Source organism: Phymastichus coffea, unplaced genomic scaffold (genome assembly GCF_024137745.1).
Source record: "Phymastichus coffea isolate CEN01 unplaced genomic scaffold, Cenicafe_Pcof_1.1 PCOF00031, whole genome shotgun sequence".
Taxonomy (NCBI): Eukaryota; Metazoa; Arthropoda; class Insecta; order Hymenoptera; family Eulophidae; genus Phymastichus; species Phymastichus coffea.
In genome coordinates, this window is record NW_026706842.1 from 2,160,184 (window position 1) to 2,182,597 (window position 22,414).

The following is a 22,414-nucleotide window of genomic DNA, read 5'->3' on the forward strand; positions in this document are numbered from 1 at the left end:
ATAATAAAACTGGGTAAAGATGTAACAGAAAAGTGGAATGAGACAAATGTAGTATACAAATTTTGTTGTGATAGTTGCCCGTCTGTATATATTGGTCAAACTAAGAGAAGTTTAAAAAAACGCATAGAGGAACATAGGAAGACACCTTTAGATAAATCTATTCCTGTTCCTATGCATTTAAAAAATTATCCTACACACTCGTTTGACTGGGACAACACAATAATTTTAGATAGAGAGTCTAATTATTATAAGAGATTAATTTCGGAAATGATATATATTAATTTGTCTTATAACACTATAAATAGACAAGAAGACACTAGTTTACTGAGTAAACAATATAAAGGTTTATTTGATGTTTTAGCTGACTGATCTCACATTTATTTATAATAAATTTTTAAAGTTTGTTTTGATGTACAATGATGATTAATGTACTGTTTTCATGGCTTAAGAGAGGGGATACATCTGATTGTGTGATCTGTTTTGGTATAAAAGGCAACAGACACTGTTTTGATTTGCAGTATTTCTTAGTCGTTGTCCGATTTGAATTTTGAATATTCGAACGAATGTTATAGGATGATTTTGACAGTGTATTTTTGACTTTATTGTGATTTTTAATTTGATTGTGACTTGCGAATTGAGGTAAATGTTTTTTTTTAGCGTGATTATTATTTGTTTTTTGGTTTATATCTGTTATTGTAACCATTTTCTCGTTTTGTTTTTTAATAAAGATCTGATGAGGTTGGATATTCACCAACGAAACACACGTGTGTAACCTGAGATGATTGTTTGATTATTATTGTTTTCACAACGGGTTGGCTCTAAAATTGGATATAAAAAATTTTTTGTTTAAAAAAATGGAGAGTGCTAAGAATAAGATGTTCTTAATTCAAATTGTCATTTAAATTATGAGAAAAATAGATTACGCCAATAATAATTGTACGCATTTATCAAAAATAAAATACTGTTTGTTTTTCAAATTCAGTGTTATTTCAAAAAATTCAATTTCACTTTGATTATAAATTAATAGTAACAGTAATTAAGACAAGCAGAATAAGCGTTGTATAAACTACTTGTAACTGAGCTTAGATTAAGTTAACATAACTTTTGATTTTCAATAATTTTGAAGAAAATTATCTCTTTATCAATTAGCAGACATGATTGTATATCCATAAAAGCTTATTAAAACTTGTTAATAGGTATCATAATCGAAATTAATATAAAAAAATTAGAAACCGCTTTGGAGCTATGACTCTTTTTACGAATGCTAACGCCAATTTGCGGATATTTCTCGTAACTTAGTGACGTAATTATTCCCTATTCAATTATTAAAAAACAGGTTCAAAATTACAGCCAATGTATATTAATTTATATATTTAATTAATTTGAAACGAGATTGAAACAATATTCATGAAAAGGTACCCTATTTTGCCCTAACCTACTTTACCTAAAAATGATATCTTCAAACTTTTGATATTAAAGTGAGTAGAGTTGATAGAAATACTAAAAGACGGAATGATTAGATTTTATCGATATTAATTTTTATACTATTTAAGCTTGGGGTTAAAAAAACGTCGAAATTGCAAAAAATATAGTTAAAATGATGATGATCCTTGTTTGACTTATAATACCGACTGAGTTTCTGTGCAAACAGTCGGAATTACAATATTACACCGTTGAAAAATACTAGTATATAGTCTCCATGACTTGTAAGAGGCTATTGGTCCGGTGACGCGAAAGAATTTCAAAAAATAAAATTTAGGGGCTACCCCGTTTTGACAGGATCTCCCGCTATAATTAAAATTTTCAAAACTGCATTATTTTTATTGTTTATGGAATTTTCTATGAATAATATCGTCACTCGTTATTTTGGTGTTTCACGGTACTCGACTATAAATTGATTTTTAATTTTCGCGCCATGGAAATAAAATGTAAATTTAACAAAAATGATCTGCCGTCTTATTTATACTATAAAATGAATTTTTGAGAATGACTATAGCGAATCGACCAGATCACATAGCTTGATAATAACGTAGACAAGTACAATAACATGATGAAAATTGAAATTTATACTTTTTTACAAATACGTTCCCAATTTAAATGTCAAGTCCATTTATACATAACAATATAAATAGGAAGCTACAGTCATTCGATACAATACTCGATTTTACATTTACGAGCTTCATCGACATCAATATATATTCAAGAATTTTAGCCATTTCAATTTCAAATAATGAATTTTAAACAAAACAGCTTGTAAGTTAAGCAATATGGATGTTTTTAAATAGTAACAAATAAAATTTGACATAAAATCTTTTCAATAGAAAAAAAAGTTTATTGAAAAGAGTTGGAACGTTTAAATACCCTGCAATTTTCAAAATTGTCAATGAAATCGACAATAAAATGCTTTTGTAGATAATTGGCTTGTTATTTGATGGAATACTGTTGCCGATAACTTTTGAATGCTTTCAGATAAAAAAAATGTTATCAAAAGGATTTGACCACGACAGAACCAGCGTACAAAAGTGTACACGTTATATATGTTGCTACTATTTAAATAAACTAGCGACGCCTAGCACGCTTGCTCATCTTTTTCGTTTTTCTTTCGCATCCATTTTAAGGCATGAATATTGATCAAAACTTTTATTGCTTAAATTATAAATTCAATATGCTTTAAATATTCCCTTGATTTGACATAAGATATAGCCGACGATATTATTTATTAGAAAATAAATATTCAGTTACGTTGATACTCATAATTTAAAAATTTTATCAATGAAGTTTCAAGTTTTAATTTTTTATTATCCGAAGCTGTGTGTTGAAAAATCATCACTCAAAAGTTTAAAAAACACATTAAAAAGTGTAACATAAATTCTAAAAATATTATAGTTTCTTATAATTATATCGTTTACGGTGTGAATAACTTATTTGGATACAATGCACTAATTACAACATCATGGTTGTAATTAGTGCATTTAAAAAAAAAAGTCTAATATTTTAAGCAACTTAATAAAACCGAAAGCTCTGTACAATATTTGATCTTAATAATCTATTGATTTATATTTTTTATTGCCTATTTTGTATATTCAAAACTAAAATTTCGCACTGAGCAAAATTCAATTAATTTCTCAATCGAGGTATCAGTTGGTTTATATTTTCAGGTTAGTATGATTAAATCAATCAATTCATATTAAATTCGTTTCAGTTATACTGATACATTTTTCGAACATTTAATCATCTACAAAAATGTGCAGTAATCTTTCATGAGTGTACACAATATCTATATAATATCGCACAACAGCTGATCACGTGACTATCTCTCAGCCAATCGGATCACGAATAAATTGGCTTCACTTTGTCAGGTTCTCCTTTTATTAAAGAAGAGGATTAAAGAGGATTATAAGTGGATTATCACCAATTTTACGTGAATCCAAGTGTACTATTTCAAAGTTAATGTATTTCAAATGGGAGCAACACATAACACGACGTGTGTAATTTTACACATGTGATTTTGCCGTGGACATAAGCTATTCTTTGATAACACTGTTAAAAATTCATGCCAATTTCAAGATTAATGTATAAACTATTTTCATTGCAAGATAATCATCTATTTTGACCAATTCAAAGATGTGACATGTACCTGTAAGTGACCACATATTACACAAGCGGATTTTAACTTCCAAATTGAATCTTCTTAAGAAGGGTCCTTGACTATAGTGTCCAAGGAATGAATACTAAATTTGCTCATAATATTGCAGAAGATATCATTATACATTGAATAAAATTACAATAAAACATTTGTTACGTACACTAAATTTCATGATTTAACACGGTGCCGTGTAAGCTTTCATTCAACTAAGCTACGTTTTTGTATGTAACAAAGGACAAGCAAAAGAATCTGCACTATACTTACTAAAAAATATCGTCTGGTTGTACGATAATATTGAATATTATTATAAAATAAGGAAAGCATTTTCATTTCCACAAGTTTGCCATCTGAATAACACTTTCAAAATATATTTAAGATTCTTAATAAAGTAATAAAAAGTTGACAATCTCGATTCTATTTGTAGATGACTGTTTTATGGACTACTTATTAATAAATAACTAGGCAACAGTAATCTTCTAATTTACTGACTTTTGCGTTAATGATACCAAGTAATAGCTAAATATAATATTAATACGAAATATAATATTGATATGAACTACATCGCTTACCGCGAAATGCGAACTATTAAGCTCTGCAATCGATGAATTTGTAGGAGTTGTAGAGGTTTAATATTATGTCAAGTACATTCGATATTTGATTAATTCTTTTGTCTTATTGTTAAATAATGAGCGCGTTAAAAAAATAAAAGATACGAGCAGCGCAGAGATCAGATCATTTGCGACAGCTCAAGCAATAAGACGCAAATAAATAAGTTGAAATTTAATGTTTCAATTTTTCATCAATCTATAAATCACAACTTACATCGCTGGTAAATCGACATTTTTTTTTCTTTAAATTTATTCTTTCAAGAGGGGTTCGCGACGAATGCACGCGAGATACTTATAAAGACTCTGCGACTTGTGTAACCTTCTTTTCCGGATCCAAAAGCAAACTGGTATGGCCACAAAAATATACTTATAGATTCGGATGTCTGCGCCATTGTCTTTTGTTCGTAAAAAAAATTAATTATTGTTTAAAAATATTGTTCGATTGAATTTCAGGATTTATTTTGACTAATAATTGACGGTAATTGATGATTGGAAAGTAAGAATTTTGTGACGATGAATATGCTCTGATGGTTTTCACGTAACGCAGGTTATTTAACGTCCAACAAATCGCCAAGCAGAGAGATGAAAACACGATTAATCAAATGGTAGCAATTGATAGGGCGCGCGTGTAGTCGTAGTAAGTTAGGCACGACTCAATTTTCGTTGGAGTTTTAATATGGTTATTCGTAGCCGAAAATGAAAGTCTAAGTGATTTTGAAGCAGGCGAGAGGTGTATTTGAGCCTGTATAAATGCGAATTCATTGCATAAAGATGTTATCTCTGGCGGGTGAGTAAGCCTGGCAATTTACTGCGACTAATAAAAAGCCAAGTCAAAGTTGCGAAAAAGTGGCGTTGCGAAATACAATAATGACGGCAAAACAAACGCAATGAAATCTCGTGATGCGGGGAGTGCGACGAGGAAAATAAGAGAGTTAAGCTAGTAGGCTGCAGTCTGTCGGAGGCAAAAGCGTAAATTTGCAGGTGAATCGAATTCACGTATTCCGGCCCCTTTCGTTCGATCAAAGTCGCAAGGCGCGAAAGAGCGAGAGATATCGGGGACGCGATAAGAAGAAGTAACGGCCAAGTGGCATTGAACGACGGACAGGTATACATGTAGGTGCGCTTAGAGTGGGGGCTGGTTCGCAAGGCCATGCCGGCGACTCGATGGTCATGCCAGTGTAACGACACTGGCTGTTGGCGACACACCTAGACCTACATAAAGTGCAGCCGACACAATATAAAGGAAAGTCGTGCTGCTGCAGCGAGCGTATTGCTATCTATACCATAGCTATACATGCACTTATGCGAGCGAGAGAGAGACTGCCGAGATTTCGCGAGTTCACTCACGCGCCCGCACGGAATATTATGCTAGCGCGCGCGCGAGAGAGAGAGAGAGAAAAAGAGAGCCACGCCGGTTTGGCCTCGCTTTCCTCACTTCTTCCTCGCCTGCAGGCATTTCGGACCAAATCTCTCGCCCCAATCTTTTCTCTCAGCAAATAGTTTAATGCAGATTACATTTCATTGCGCGAAAGGTATTTCGCCTATTTGACCATCCGCAAGCTAATCAAATTTACAGGCTTCTTTGCCACAGCTGCAAGTATTAAATTTGCATTTTAATATCAATTATCTGCCGTCGCTCGTTGTTTGTCTTGCATAATTTTTACTCTGCTTATAATGCTAGTATGCACAACGCTTGAATGATTCTCGAACAAGTGGCCTGTTTAAAGTACAAACAACAATTACTATTTAGTTGACGGCACTGAAAGTACACGAGAAGGCAATGAATAATTTTACCTAACCATGCCTGTAGTCATAATCACTCGCATACTTGAGCACGATGCTTTTTGCTCAAGTTTCTCGTCGAATTTTAGCAAGTACTTTTCGATCAACTGACAATTAAAAATTGACAAAGTACTTCCAAAGTAAACTTGTTGTATATTCAATCTTTCCACGGCATAACAGCTTCGGAACAACGATGTTCACAGGCCGATAGTTTTGGTTAAATGCGCGTCGCGCTCTTTCTCATTGCTGATTACGCAAGCACTTTACTAGCACGTGAGAAAAAACAAATAAGCGCCTTTCTTGGCTTTTCTCCAGCGAGCAATTTTCTATATACACCTCTAACACGCTGTGACAAAATAAAAATATCACGGCCGGAGCTGCGACAATAGATACCGACGGCGATTGGCCAATTAGCGCGAGTCGCAATAACGAAAAGCGCGTTAAAACAGAACAGAAAAGCAGCAGCTTAAAAATGAGGAAAGTTAAGAATAGGGTGAAAAGTAGGGCACGGAGGAGCTTTCAAAACATTTTCGCTGCGAAAAATGAGAGAAGCGACGAGACAAATTGAGCAGAGCGCCGTATTGCTTCGAAAAAATGAACGGCATGGGTACCCGAACGACTGCTCTCTGCTGTACCTATATATATATATATAAAGATAGAGAGGGAGTGAGAGAAAGAGAGAGAGAGAAAGTTAAGACACCAGTAGATACATGGCATTACGATGATTGCAGGTGCGATCGAGGTAAAAGAGGTGGCGGGAGCATGTGGAAGGGAAGGACGCAGCTGGTACTGGTGGTGCTGGTACTGGTGGTGCGGCTGCGATTGTCCGAGCAGCAGAAGCCAAGGCTCGGCGGCGCAGTGAACGTGTTCAGTCGTTACGGCTACCTCAGCATCAGCATGAGGGTGGTGCCCAGGAACGACAGCGATACCTGGATCTTCCGCGAGCCGACCCTCGACGTCTTTCGCAACCCCCAGCCGGCGCCCAACAAGCTGGGTAAGGCCACCGTCATATTCGACGGAGACTTCCACATGGAGTTCTGCGACAACGTCAGGCAACTTTTGCAGGTTGGTGTACCGCGGCTTTGTCACGATCCGCGAGCGCGGCTAGCTTAGCTCGCTCGGCCGAAAGCTTCCGATGAATCATTCAGCGCACAAACGCGAGAAATGCCTGAGCCGGCGCGAAGAGTGCAAGTGCGCGTCCGTCGTCGATTGCTCTGGAATATTGTGCGCTCGCGCGATACGCGCGATACGCGCGGTACGGAAGCTTGCGAGAGGCCTCAGAGCTTGTGCTTGTCGGCAGGGCTACTTCCGGGACTTCACGTTCGAGGGCCTGCAGCGTCCGTGGCGAGCGTTCACGGGCAGCTGGTCGCGAGCGGCGATAGCCAGGCACCTGGGCATCAACTCGTCCTTCATCACCGGCGACCACTGCTACGTGCTGGTGCGAGTGGCGCGCTTCCGCGAGGCCAAGAGGCTGCAGGCGCCCGTGCAGAGCATCGACTCGCTGCTCCTCGACGAGGCAGTCGCTCGCGAGGCTGACAACGTCACCATCGGTGACACCGCTAGTGTCATTCGATTCATCAAGAACTTCGGCTCCCACTACATCGCCAGCTACGTCACCGGCAATTCGCTCTACCAGGTATATATTCCTGTTATGTATCTCCACCGCATACATTTCGGCGCATATAGCGCGTGCCAAAGGCTAATCACATTGGCTCTATAGCGGGAATTCGATCACACCAGCTGTTACTATAAAGCCTCGAGTTTCTCCCGATTCCGCGATGAAGCCCTCGTCGAACGCGCATAGTCAAGTCCGAAAATTGCACTCGTTCACGCATACGCTTAATCGTTTTAGACAGAATGCCTTTTGCGACACCGACAACTCACTTGGCTTGTTATTCGACACTCGCTCGACATCCGCAGCGAAATAATAGTCGCGTATATCGTTATATCACTTGTCTACTACATTAACGTCACTTGATTAAAATCAAAGTTTTATTCGTATTATTCTTTGAATCCAGTCGAATATTGATCGGGAAGTTGATATACGTCTGATGAATCCAGATTTTCTGGAAACGCGACGTTTCGCCGGATATATTTGTTTTAGATGAATCCCGGCGGATAGACCAGACTCGAATTCAACGCGCAATGTTGAGGGTTTCCTTTTTAAATCTGACCGTTAACACATTATTGTGCATACATAAATGTTTGATTTTATTCGATGATATTGCGCGTATAAAAGTCTCGTGGGGCCAATTCACTATATATTGTGGTGTATATTCACTCGTGTAAATTTATTGTACATGGATGAACGCCTACGAAACCTTAGATCGCTTAAACCTCTCGGTATCCATGCATCTCCAGCTATAATACACTTTATAGCACGATACCTTGAACAGTTATTTCCGGACCGACAGCTATTAATTTTTTGCTCGAAACACAAAGGCCGCAAATACAGTACATCTAGGATACGTCATCATTACCGTACGATTATCCAAAGAGCGATCTCGTGTTTTCAATTGATTAAGCGTTCGACTAAACGTGTATAATATTGACACTTTCTATTGCGGTCGCTTAAATATTTTCTTCGAGTTAACGACTTGCAGACATACTTTATTTTCTTTTCAAAACTGAATGCCATAAAAGTCAGCTTTTTTGTAAAATTAATTGCATATTACATAAAAATCATGGAAAGTTCACAAACTAAGGTGCATGTGGGCATCTTGAGGCGCTGCTACATAAACATGCAAGGTAATGTGCTATCACTTGGTATACTTGGCTTACAGTGATAGTTTGCATCACCGCTTTTTAAGTAAGCGACCTGAAAGTTGTATAACAGCTTTGCTCCGAAATACTGTGCACAGCGAAAAGACGCGAGAGATCAAAACGTCTTCAATATGGATAAAGCTTTAACTGAATTTACCGAACTAAGAATGTTTTAGTAAAAATTTGTAGATATCAGCTCGTTATTTCACCACTTTCAGATAATATTTTCACAATCCTTTAGAAAGCAATCTCAGTAAAGTAAAGACTATTCTTTTCATGGATGCTCTTGGAAATGGAAAATGAGTTTTACGTCATTTGTCAGAGTCAAGATTTAATTGCCTGGGTCTAACCTTGTACATTGAAGTGAAGCATGATAATTTTAACACTTACTCATTATGCTGTAGTGTGTTCAACGTAACAACGTCAAATTGCGAGCCGCGAGCTTCCTGTTTGATAATTTCGAATAGCCGTGTGTGTGTGTGCGCGACTCATTTCAAGATAATATTTCCATTTTTGCCATCAAAGTGATTCACTGAAATTTATATTTTATCAAGTAAAGACTATATGTCTTTTCATTCAAACTTTCAAATCATCAAAGTGAATTATGATTTAAAAATGATAATTCAGCTATTGTACTCGAAAAGTTAATTATGAATCCGAGGCTCTGACAGTGCATTACGGTCTTTACATTGCCAACTTGTACGTGCAATCGCTACAAAAATCTACTTGAAACTTGTAAGTTGTTTTAAAAAGTATCTTCTCTAGCGATCGACGATACAAGCGCAATTGCATAAATAATCGATTGTTACTCAATTCCTGAACTTCTCTCCAGTAAAGACGTAATGAATCATGAATTAAATTGTGAAGCAGCATTCCAACGCATAAAAAGGTAATTAATAAATTGTCTGCCAAGAAGTTTTATTATCGCTGCAGAAAATATTTATTTGGCAACAGTTCTTTAATAAAGAGAATTCATTTTTCAAAAACGTACGTAGCGAATCCGATTTTTCCAACTAAGGAGCTGTGAGAATTATGCAAAATTGACTAGATCTTGTTATTGCTTTGAAGAAGAGACTGCCTCATAATTATAAATAATCAAAAGAGAAAGGGTCTCAGATTGGCTGTACCCTCGAAATAAGAACTTTTTTGTAGTTGTTTAATTGTCCATAAAAAAACTGTGCTATTCTTCGCGAAACTTTAGCAGGAAGCACATCAAACGAAAAAATCCTCGTACCTACATCCAATTCGGCTGAATCACGTGGCTCTTAAAATAAAGCTGATTTGCTCAAGTAACAATATTCCATGTAATGGAGAAAACTGTCGAAATTACATCGAAACTTTAAAATAGTGTTAGTCCGCACTAACTACAAGATGAGGAAATCTTTCCCGAGCAAGAGACGTATGTATTATATTCAAGGGCTTTTGAAAACTCGTCGTTGTAAAAAGTTTAAAAATGCAGTTGCACAATTTTCTCTCTCTCTCTCTCTCTCTCTCTCTCTCTCTCTCTCTCTCTCTCTCCTCTCTCGAAACACCGTGGGATCCGGCGGAAAAGCGCAGGGAGACGTTTCTCGCGCCGCAGGTACTTGCTCAAGCGGAAAGACTCGATTAGTATTTTTCCCAAAAGACTGCAGTCTGCAGTCGGCGCGAAAGATGACAGATAAAGGTCGTCAATGGACGATTGGTCGTTTGTTGCAGGTGTTCGTGTACAGTCCACAGGTGTACCAGCGCATAAAGGAACGACTGAAGACTCGCGGAGTGGCCGACCTGTCGAGCCTGGAGCTGAGCAACTACTTCTCGCCGTGGTACGCGGAGCACATGGGTGCCATACAGTCGGCCTCGGGCAATCGCTCGGTGGAGGCCTGGGCGGTCGAGCAGCTGCGAGTCCAGTACTACATATTCACCTACGCCAGTCTGCTGAAGCTCCACGGCGACGCGGCTCTGCTTCGTCAGCTAGACTCGCTGCTCGGCAACGAGGCGCTGCTGCAGCTGCATCTGCGCACCCTGGCGCCGTTGTTCCGCGAGCCCGAGCGCCAAAAGTGGTTCCTCGAGGTGATCGACAACTATTTCAAGCTGTGGGAGGTGAACATGTGATCCAACTGGCGACCGGCTGCTGCAGGACCAAAGCAACTCTAGGCGCGCGCGAGCGAACAGCGTCCCTGTCCCCCCTTGCCCGTCCGCGTCCGATCCCCAGCCTCGCGGACATTAGTTTAGTAGCACGTCGCCATTATCCAGCAATGGCCGAGCACGAGTCTCGCGGTCTGCTCGTGTACCCGCTGCTCGGCCGACTACCTGCCTCAATGTGTGCGCGCGGCGCTCGATAAGCAATTGACCATTTGATCTCCCTCTCACTCTCTGCGCTTAGCTCAACTCGCTCTCGAGAACCGACTGAATACACGCGCGCGTGCATGGGACGATTGCTATTACATGGATCAGCACATTTCACTCCGCAATCGCTCTCTCACTCCGCTGCGACCAGCTATATACGACCAACATTATTAACTGCTGCTCTGCTGTATCCTTACTCTTAGCTATTTATTGTCTCATCCTTATTATAGTCAATTCACATTTTTCTATCCACCTTTTCTCCTTCGCTGCGAATTCGTCTTGCCGATGCCTCTTTTATCCTCCTTTATTTTGAATATCGGCGAGTCTCCAACACGGAGATTCGACGATCCTGCAACGAGTATTTTCGAGTACACCGCATTTCAAGCGCACAATCAAGGAACATCTCCGACTTTTCCTTACGATACTGTTTCAAATTTTTTTTAGAATTCGGGATTTTTCCATGCAATTTACTAGCTGCGCGCTTATGCGTCGTATCTATTATACTGAATTACAGGCTTGCAAGAACGTGTGCGAGAGAGCAGTGTAATATTACCTAGGATTCTCAAATATATAGTGCCAGTCAACTCAAACATCGGGAAATTGCTTTAGGCAGATAACACTTTTTTAGTTTATTCTTTTTGCAATGACGAGTAATTTAGTTCGAAAGATAAATCTGCAGACCATGATAACATTTTGACAAAGGAAAGTTGAGGAAAGTGATGATGAAACGAAGATTTTTTATTTAATTTTCAGTGTCTGTATTTTTGAAATTTCTCAAGTCAATTTTATAGTTATATATTTATATATATATATATTTTTTTAGATACTCTTAAGTAATTTATGTTAAAATATTGTTATAGCGTCGAATTACGTCGATACTTGTATAGATTATTTATACGCTTTTTAAAATAATTTTTTAATATTTATAACAATATTGAACCAATATGGTAACTTAAATTAAACTTTTTTGTAAGGCTCAATTGTATAATATGACGTTACTAAAGAGTCTTCGAGTGATTTCATCCTGACGTGGATGCTTTCAGCAAAGCGCAAAGCGTGGATGAAAAAGGGACGCGGAGCTGAAATCACTTCTAGTATCGTTCGATATTTTACGGCACACATGCGAAAATCAAGATTTAACGTTAGCGCTCCTACGCGAGCCTGAAATCAGTGGAGGTTCGCGCTCTAGCGTGTAAAAATTAAGTCTCAACGTCGGTCATATATATGCCCGATATATAATAAGATTGTCGGTGCAATTTTTGAAAATAATTATTCCAAAGCTCGTCCTCATATTTTTACCATTTGGTTAATTTTGATATATTTATCAAAAAAGTATGTAGAAAGTTATACATTTATTATAAAAATAATTGTGATTATATAGCAAATTTACAAACACTGTAAACATACATCATCATGTGGAAGCAATAAATAAATCTTTTCAATCAATTATTCCTTTAAATATATAAAAACATTTTTTCCATAAAAGTATTTAATTTAGCGTTAAAACTGATTAGAGGATTGGTATAACATAATGCATTGTTCATTCCACTAAGATTTCATACTTCCATTATTACCGCTGCTTCTTTCTCCAGATCTGTTTTATCTTTGCTTTTGTAACTGCTGTGTCTTTGTAGCTGTTTGTTCGCAAAGCCTTAACGTAATACCATTCCAAGTGATACATGTTTATCATTTTTGTTTTTAATTTTATACTCAATTTCTGATTACGAACATACATTGTAGGTTTCTCTTTGTTTTTAAAAAAATGTCAAATATCAGCCGAACCAACATTTCTGCATTATATTTACTCACCGAATTAATTTATTCAAGAGTTTAGAGGAATATTGATTTTCCATATTTTTATTTAGACATGAATAAAAAATTATTTATTCGTTTATTATTAATTCGAAATAAAAAATTGGAAATATGTAAATAAAATATATTGATAGTTTTGGAGAATAGTTTAGATTATTAGTTTATTTAGATAAATACACAGACTCATTTTAAATATTCTTATCTTAATTATAGAAAATAAATTTTTACAGTATTAAGCTTGTTTTAGCCAGTATGCATAAATGACACATAAAGCAGAGTTAAAAATGATCTTTTCGTTGATAATAAATCGGTATGTTCTACAATCCTAACGCAGTCCCATGAGAAATCTTGTAATCAGTAAATAGGTAATCTGCAATCAAAAAAATCGAATAATGTTTGAAAATATTCCTCGCATAGTCTTTAATATTGCTGAATAATTATTATCTAGTCAAAAACCGTACATTTTAAATTATTAAATTATTCCATCATAAGATAATAATTTTCATTATTATGTCCTATGATAACAGAACACATTAGCTTCGATCAACAAAACCAAGTGTTTTACTTTTTGCATAGGATCCTCATTTTAACAGTATATTACCTACTTAGTGCGAGAAAGTAGATTCTTATGTCGTGAGGTTTATAGCCAAGCGAGGCGAAGATTAAAATAAACGATAATAAGCGTTTATTTTTAGGATTAAAACCTCAAGCACTCCATACCGTAGAGGTCAAGCTCTAGATTCGAACTCCTAAAATTTTGTCCCTAACGAAGGCTTTCCTCGTCATAAGTTGAACTCTATATTAAAACCCCGAGATTTTCAGCTGAGCGACAGCTACTCCCGTAACAGGGCAACTGCAAATGCAATTCCCAACAACTCTGTACAGAGTAAGAACTACCTTCATGAAAGGTTAACGATATCCGAGAACCCACTGCTCAACTAGAGTTATCCCCACGAAAGATTTATCTCTAGATTAAACCCTTATACTGAGCGAAAATAACTTTTACAACAGAATGAACTCTAAATTTAAACTTCTAAACAACCGAAATCAAGGAAAAGATATCCCCTTTAACTCAGGGTTACCTTTACGGTTTAATTTATAAATAAATCTATCGTTCTCGGGGTTCAATCTAGAAATGAACCTGCTGTGAAGATCGGTCTATCTAAGATGGGTTCTCGGGGGATAATACTCGAAGTCAACCTATCGTTGGGGGAGTGGCAGCTTTCGCTTAGTACAGAGCATTCGGAGGATCGCTCTTCAGATTGACCTGTCGTTGGATAGCTCTTGCTTAGAAACGATCCAGTTGGCTGGAGCTTTCAACGCCAAATCGATCAACTTGACTTATTTACACAGAGCTTTTATTTGCATTAAAATTGTTCAAGCATTCAAGGATGGCGTTCTCTTTTTTGACTATTATAAAACTTTATAAGTATTTAAATTTTTTTAATAAAAATCTCAAGTTCGAAAAATTCAGTTACCAATACTTCAAGTTTTTGAACTATCATAGAAGTCTGATTCTTTGATTCAATGGTACTGGTGATTCTTTCGTTCAGCTTTTGGTCACACGATGGCCCAGAACCCCTTCTAATATCTTCTCGGCGGTTCATTGAAAATATTAGCGTGGAGAAAAATAATAACAAGCCATACCGGTACCTTATAAAACTATTTGATCAGATTATTCATATCTCACGATGCCCCAGGTTTATCGAGGGTATTTTATTGAAAAGCAGATCAAACGGTAATATAGCATTTTCACATTTAGTCCCGTCTCCCATGATGCTCTGGTTTCTTAAAGATATTTTTTCACTGGTAAATCAAGCCCCAATTATCCATGTAAAAGTTAATACGATAGATTATGGTGATAGCGGTAACAGTGATCTACTATTTTATTAAATAATTTAATGAATTTAAAATATCTTACAGCATAAAAATAGCAAAAAATAACAATTTCGATAAACATCTTGAATAGACGTGAGTTCGAGATGTAGATATATCAATATGTACTTTAGTAATCGACCTGATCGGGATATGGAGCGTGATTGGACGATTCTTGGTATTTTTATAATGAAAGGGTTTATAAGAGACTAGATTAATGAAAAATTATTTTTTTACAATTTCCTTGTAAAGAATCTTTCAGGAAAATTCGAGTAAATTATTTGTTATACTTTAGCAATCGATTTGATAGAGACATGGAAAGTTAGAGACCTATCATAATAGTGTTAAGTACATGAGAGTGTGCGTGCGTGTGTACGCGTGCGTGTAGCATAGATATTAGGTTCTAACACGGGTGGACTTTTTGAGAAGATATTTGAAAACTTATAGATGCCGTTAGAAATTCGTTTGAATTTGGGCATGTAAAACTTATATTCCAAATCTTAGCTTAAAAAAATCTTTTTATAAGAAATATGTAAGAAGTAAAGTAAGGGCCTGATACTGTATAAATAGTTTTTTTTTCAAAACTAGAATATGCTATATAAAATTTTTCTTAAACTTACAGAAACAAGTAACACGATAATGAAAGAGTGAGAACATAAATATATTTTTTTCAATAAAATAACATATTATGTGCAACATTGATGTCTATCTGATGAGTATTTTGCACGCGCTTAATTAAAACTATAGGTTTATCAGTATTTTGAGTAATAACATAGAATGGATACAATCAAGAGCCGTATATTCCAGTTTATAATTTTGTGTAATTTTCAAATATAAATTTAATGACAAGACTAATTTATTAAAAATATTACTTAATGAAACACTATGTATAAATAAAGAGAAAGGAAGATTCATATCACGCTTGATCCGGAAATCTACCTTGCCTTTTTAGAGGTCTACGTTTCATTACGTAAATTTCATTTTAGTATAATAATCAATCACGGTAAGCGTATGAGGATAAGGTGCATTATTTGAATTTTACAATTTAAAATTACATTGTTAAATTTCATACTATAACGTATAGTTGACCATGTGTATACTTCCTAAATTAATTAAATGGTACTTCCATTTACGTAAGAAAGCTAATGACGACGCTAATTGTTTAGGTTTGAAAAATGAAATAATTTACGATACAAAAATATTCCCTTCGTGTGTCGGTTAACTTTGAATAAAAGTTTTATGAATTATCATTGATGATCTTTACCAAATTTTAGTTGCTTTTTTTGAAAGTTGACATTTTCACGTTGGCTTGTTGATCTAATCCTAACTTCCTTCCATTTACAATCAGAACCACTGGTGTTTCTACTCGTATTGATTTAAATTCGAAATTCTAAAATCAAAATCATGAATTCAAAATATTGTTAGGTTTCATTAGCGTACTAATAATATTTATAAAGAAGTTACATTATCTAAATATGAAAAATTATGCTTCGTCAAAAATGGTTCGGGAATCGCAACTGAATCGCCAACAGTAACTCCTTTTCCTTTCGCTAAATTATATAGAGTCACAGCCATACAAGTTTTATCTTCGTCTACCATGCAAAAAGCACTACGATTTGAAAATAATAGATTAATATATGTAAATTTCTTTTAAATTTAAATCTAAAAAATCACTACAATTAATCTAAAAATTACTTACAAAGGCACTGAATCAGAATCTTGGATCCAACATACAACTTTACCAAAAACAACTTTTTCCAAGTTAATTCCAGGAACTAAATCATTCAGGTGGACTAGCTCTAGTTTTACACACTTATCTCCCGAGGTATAAGATCCACCCTTGTAGGGTCCTAAATGTTTTTGATTAAGACTCTACATTGACATACCAAGCATAACATCAATATTTTTTATCATTCAATTAGCTGAATTAATTATTGATATTTATTTACCTGAATCATTTGGAATAATTTTTTTGGTTTAATACTGCCTTTAGTATTAATTGATGTTTGAACATTATTAAGATATTTTAATAGTTCGTTTTGTTTATCCCTTGGTGTATCCCAAGTAGGGTCCAATAATGAAGCTTGATGAAAAGATTCTAAAGCTAATTTATATTCTTCTTGATATTTTAAAGTCTAAGAAAAAAATTAACATATAACAAAATGTAGACATAAAATTATAAAATTACTTGAAGAATTAATATACCATAGCTTTATTGTGATGTAAATCAGGATTACTTTTAGCAATGACATCTTTTTCCTGCAACACAATAGATTTTAAGTTAATATATAAACAAATAAAAGCAATAGTTAATAAGAAGTATTGAAAAAATTATTTAATTGCATCATTCGGTCAATTAATTTATTGTCTTCGCATACGACAAGTAACTTACCGCTTGTAAGTAAGCAGACATACATAATCTTAGTATGGAAGGATTTTGTGCTATAGTAAAAAAGGAAGATAAATAAGCATTTCCTAAAATTGACCATGAAATGCCATCAGAAGGATCCAAGCTAACAGCCTCTCTTGCATATTCGACACCTTGCTGGATATTTTTTATCTTTTGCTCTTTTGTAGACGCGACTTCTTGCCTTAGTACCATTGATAAATTTCTAAGAGAAACTTTATTTTTTCCCTGTCAAAAAATATTTCAAGTTAAAAGTAATTGATAAAAAATACAACGAACTACTAATAATATTATTTATAAAATAAAAATTAACTTACATGAGGCAAAGCTCCAACAAAACAATTTTTGGCTTGTTGAATATCATCATTTTTCCAATAACATTCACCAAGTTCATTCCAAGCTTCTATCAATTTTGGCTCAAGTTTAACAGCTTTACTTAGCAGTTCTTCTGCTTGAGGAGTAAATTTATCAACTACATTGAAAGTTTTTCCTTTTAGGTAATAATACTTGGCTCTTGCTCCATCAATTTCATAGCCTTTGCATTCATCAAATTTAGCTAAGGTATTTTTCATTTCATTTTCAACATCTATATGTTTATTTATGGCATTTTCTATTGAATGGTTTTCAAAGTAATGATCCCGAAAAAAATAAAGGGATTTTACTTTTTCCTAAAGAATGATGTAATAAAGAAAATTATTTTAGATATATTGTCTTTTGAATAATAAATGAAATAACATACTGTCAGTATAACAATTGGATCCTCTTTAACCACATTTGGATCTTGTGCTCCTGCAACGATCTTATCATCAATAATAGTAGACATACTTGTATCTTCATAATTGTTTTAGCCTGTTAATAAAACATCAGCTTTCTAAAAAATTATAAATATTTATTATTGTAATTTTTTATAAAAACAGATACTTCCATATTTCAATAAACTTTGAACAAAATGTTATTAAAGTATTAAAATATTTTTCGAACAATTAAATAAATAAAATATTAACCGATTATACACATCGGATTGAATATCATTCGTCTTCAACGCTTTAGAAGAGATCTAGAAAATGTATTTATTTTTTTAATTTTTTTTAGGTTATAAATCTGTCAAACTCAAACAGAATAAAATAAGTTTCGTCCTTTCGGCTCTGATTTGGGCGAATTTTCACATATTTTTATCTAAAAACATTATACAGCATAAACATATATTTTTTAATGTAATATTGGGTTATTAGTAGGAAAATACGTTTCGAATAAAACTTTTTGGTACAAACATCCAAAAAACACGAAACAAATTTAACAATTAAAAAATGAAAGGCTTATCCTTTTCTTTCATGAAAACAGAGCAAATGATCGTTGTGTGACGTCATATTCAGCAGACTAAATTGGCTCTCGTACGTGCTGCCATCGAAAGGATATTCTATGAAACATCATTTCAAAAGCCCCGCTAGCGGCGTCTAACCGTAGGCGAAAATCGATGGTTCGTACTTCGTAGAGGAATAAAACATCAGTTTGTGTTTCGCTTCGGTTGACCTATTTTCAGGATTCTTAGAGCTATTTTACTGTTACAACTATTATCACCTTAATATCAACTATTATTTCTTTTGCTGGGATTCCCAAAAACTTCAAATACAATGGAATCTGCTATTATGAATTTGGAACAAAGCGTGAGTTTAGTTTTACTCCAATTTTTTATTTCACATCCAAACATTAACAGTTTTATAATAATAACAACTTATTATAAGATCGTATCATTTTTTAATTCAATAAAAATAGTATACATAGTTTGCAATACTTTCATTTATAATAGCAATTATTTAAATTAGAATATCATATTTTTAGGTTCAGAAGGCTGATGGGAAACTCGACATGATATCATGGCAAATTGATGCTTTTGAGAAAGAATTTCAAGATACAGAATCAGAGGTATATAATTATTATGTTACGTTTATTTAATAAATATGAATAATATTGAAATATTAACTGGAAATCAATATATTATAGCCTGTGTCAGTTCTTCGTTTACTGCGGTCAGTAACACAAGTAAAAGAAGAATATGAAGTTCTGCGCCAAGATATCCATGAAGTTCAGCAACTGCAGAAGCAACTTACAGATTCTCTCAAAGCTCAATTGTTACAAGTCCATGGACACTTTAACATCTTACGTAACAAAATTGTTGGCAGGACAAATAACAGGACAACGCCACGTTTAAAGTAAAGGAAATTTTAAATATTTGCAATTATCTTATTATTTATCATAATAAGTTTTATTTTTATAATTTTTAATAGTTGATTTCATTTACAATAGTTATTCTTAAATAAATAATGTATTGTATATATATCTTGGCCCACAAAATAATTGTAAGAAAGCAACAATTTTTATTTTATGTTATCGAATTGGCATTTAATATTTCTTTCAAAATGCTTTTTTAATCAGTGCTCTAAATCATAAAAAATACAATACATAAGAAATCTAAAGACAAATAAAATAATAAATGTGCATGTTAATTTGGTGCACGGGGCCAAATGCAAAAATGGATAGAATTTTATTAATTTAAATCAAAATAATTTCAATTAATAGCTTCTAAGTTATTCTCTTAGCTTCTTAAGCATCATATTTTGTTATGCTTCCAAGCAGCAATGGTTTACTTGCTTGTAAAATGTTGCTTTAATTAACAACTCCATATAAGACGGAGTCTTAACTATGACAGAAAAAGATGATTTGCATGATTTGATAGAAAAATTAAAATGAAATTATGTATTATGAATTTGTACCCATCAACAATGTACTTGAATATCATAAGTTGAAAGTTTTATTTAAAAATTTTGAGAAAAAAAAAGTAAATTTTTAATTTTGGATTACTTAAATCAGTATCAATGATTCAATAATTTTTCTTTTAATTATCTAACTAATAATATGGAAACTAAATATTTCTGCAACCTTGAATAGACTAATCTGGTGACTTTTGGAAATGTAAAATGAAAAATTCTTACTTAATTGATACTTGACATTTTTTGCAAATAAAAATTAGCTTCAATTAACATCATCTAAAAATAATACTTATTGATACATGTTTATGATTAAATAATACAACCGTAAGTCAAGACTCATAGAATTTTTAAAATGAGAATTGCATGCAAGAATTAAGTATATAGATAAATTTTAAGGAAGTTCAAAATTATAAATTTAGTAAAGGTATAGAAAATCTAGTTATATATTACTGATGTTAGAAAATTTACAGTATTTTTATCTGATATATTTAACATAAACAAATTTTTATGCAAATTTAGAATATATAGTTTTAAAGTTGTTCGTTAAAAATTTTTTAAATTTACAAAAGGTTTGGTCAATGATTAATCAATTAACCAATAAAAAGTCAATTTTTAGATATAACTAAAGTTATTTTCTTAGTCATTTACAAAAGAAGTATCGAGAAAACTATCTTATTTAAAAAAATTATTTATATCTTTGGAAATTCCAAATCAACTGATTTGAATTTAATGTTGCAACATTACATATTCAAATTATTCTGATCTCAAGACACTTATACAAAGATTATACAATTAAGTACTACGTTGATGAATCAAATTATCATATTTAGGATAAATTGTCTTTGCATGTATTCAATAAGAGAAAAATGGTCTGGAACACATTTATATGTGCCAAAATTTTTTAGCTATTGATACCTATAATACATCATAACACTTGTACTATTTATAACATTGAAAAATATTAATTGTACACTGTTTTTATACATGTCGTATATGTAAACGTGTTTGTGGCATTTTAGTAAACAGTTTTTGCACATAAACAAACACATGAATGATGTTTAACGCACAATATTAAATAAGTACTGTCAATAATAACAAATTATTTGATGTGTGTCAAAATCAACTGGTTTTTATTGTTATTATCTCATGAAGGCCTTTATAAAAGACATTTGTGAATACTATTAAGCTAATTTGAAAATTTCAATATTAAAGCTTCCAAAAATTATATTCAACATTTGGTATGCTTATTAATAAAACTCAGTATTAATAAAATTCATTATCAATGAAATTCATTGCTGACTTTTAATTTTTATTTTTATTTCAATATATTTCAAAACTTTAAAGTTCTTTTAAACCACCAATCTTTTAAAATTTTAATGTAGGTGAAACGCACAGTTTTTAATAAATATATATCATTTGCCATTTTTCTTGGTGGGTTAATTTGTGCTATATGTGCGGTAGTAAAACCAGTTTCAAATAATAATATAAAGAATTAAAACTAAAAAATCATAAAATCTGATGTTTTAAGTGAGTACAATTTATGTCTATAGCCTATATCAAAGCTTCACAAAACAAGCAAAAAGCAATTATTTATAGAAAACTGAAATAGTGAACAACAAAATATATACTTTTTTTAAGTTCATTTTACTATACATTGTATTAAACCTATACTTGCAAAATATTATAAAGTTTTTCTTAAATTTCGTGAATATATCCGCAAATTGAAATATCTACGATCAGACTTATTATGTGAACACACAATAATTGCCAGGCATCGGAATTTTGCGGATAAGGAAAACGTTTTGATTTATTAATATGTCGTAAAATATTTATATGTCGAGTTGAATTGGCGTAATGTAAAAAATGAATATAACAATGTTATAATAAGCGTTGATCAACCATAAACCGCTGTGTTTATAGGGAATCGCCGTGCAAACTGAATAATATTTTATTTGAAACTATAGAAAAAACAATTTCATAATTTCGATAATAATAGGCAGAACTTTAGTTCTATTCTACTATTTCTTTCTAAAAAGTTCAACAAGGATTTTTCAGCATTTGTTTTATTGAGAACAAAATATTATGCTAGTAATCTAGCTTTTCTTTATTCGGTATATATCTTTATGCAAGTATGGGTAAAAAAGTAATTATGAGTATTAAACTATTTTCTGTTTGAGAATTATGGCTGTTCATTTATTGTACATTTCATTTTGTAATAGTTTAGTTAATAAAGCTTAGTTGCTATCATTTCTAAAATATATATTCGCATATTTATTACAAATATAGGTAACCGATATGTACATCTATGAAATATGTATCTTGTACTACATCAGAATACAATAAATGTTACATCTACGAAAATACATTATTTTACATGTTATTTCAACCTAATCGTAATAAATTTTAACAAATTTAAGTACCGCGGGAT

The 22,414-nt window shown here is 33.4% G+C and overlaps 3 protein-coding genes across 6 annotated transcripts in view; 2 read left to right on the forward strand and 1 right to left on the reverse strand.

Moving 5' to 3' along the window:
* The window catches only part of LOC131663118 (torso-like protein), a 32,045-nt gene extending 19,488 nt beyond the window's left edge, over positions 1-12,557 (forward strand). The window contains exons 2-4 of the mRNA XM_058933224.1: positions 6,768-7,101; positions 7,337-7,672; positions 10,495-12,557. Coding sequence (XP_058789207.1) covers positions 6,799-7,101; positions 7,337-7,672; positions 10,495-10,890 — 1,035 coding nt within the window. The 5' untranslated portion in view covers positions 6,768-6,798 and the 3' untranslated portion in view covers positions 10,891-12,557. The remainder of the gene's footprint in view (positions 1-6,767; positions 7,102-7,336; positions 7,673-10,494) is intronic.
* A 520-nt stretch (positions 12,558-13,077) lies between these two features.
* Positions 13,078-18,517, reverse strand: LOC131663160 (tetratricopeptide repeat protein 5-like). 4 transcript variants are annotated; one of them, XM_058933339.1, is made up of 11 exons: positions 18,462-18,517; positions 18,223-18,394; positions 17,958-18,089; positions 17,536-17,886; positions 17,204-17,446; positions 17,017-17,070; positions 16,761-16,946; positions 16,511-16,683; positions 16,276-16,420; positions 16,076-16,201; positions 13,078-13,306 (listed from the first exon to the last, which is right to left on the reverse strand). In XM_058933339.1, exons 3-10 carry the CDS (start codon positions 18,039-18,041, stop codon positions 16,082-16,084), a joined length of 1,356 nt encoding a protein of 451 aa, XP_058789322.1. In that variant the 5' UTR covers positions 18,042-18,089; positions 18,223-18,394; positions 18,462-18,517; the 3' UTR covers positions 13,078-13,306; positions 16,076-16,081. The 4 variants fall into 4 exon arrangements, with proteins under 4 accessions (XP_058789322.1, XP_058789323.1, XP_058789324.1 ...); XM_058933340.1 differs by having other exon boundaries at positions 18,223-18,275; positions 18,462-18,478; XM_058933341.1 differs by having other exon boundaries at positions 17,958-18,085; positions 18,223-18,503.
* Positions 18,518-18,671: 154 nt separating this feature from the next.
* Positions 18,672-22,342, forward strand: LOC131663126 (uncharacterized). Its single transcript, XM_058933240.1, has 3 exons — positions 18,672-18,882; positions 19,058-19,141; positions 19,220-22,342. The coding sequence occupies exons 1-3, from the start codon at positions 18,850-18,852 to the stop codon at positions 19,430-19,432; spliced, it is 330 nt and encodes a 109-aa protein (XP_058789223.1). The 5' UTR covers positions 18,672-18,849; the 3' UTR covers positions 19,433-22,342.
* The last annotated feature ends 72 nt before the right edge of the window (positions 22,343-22,414 follow it).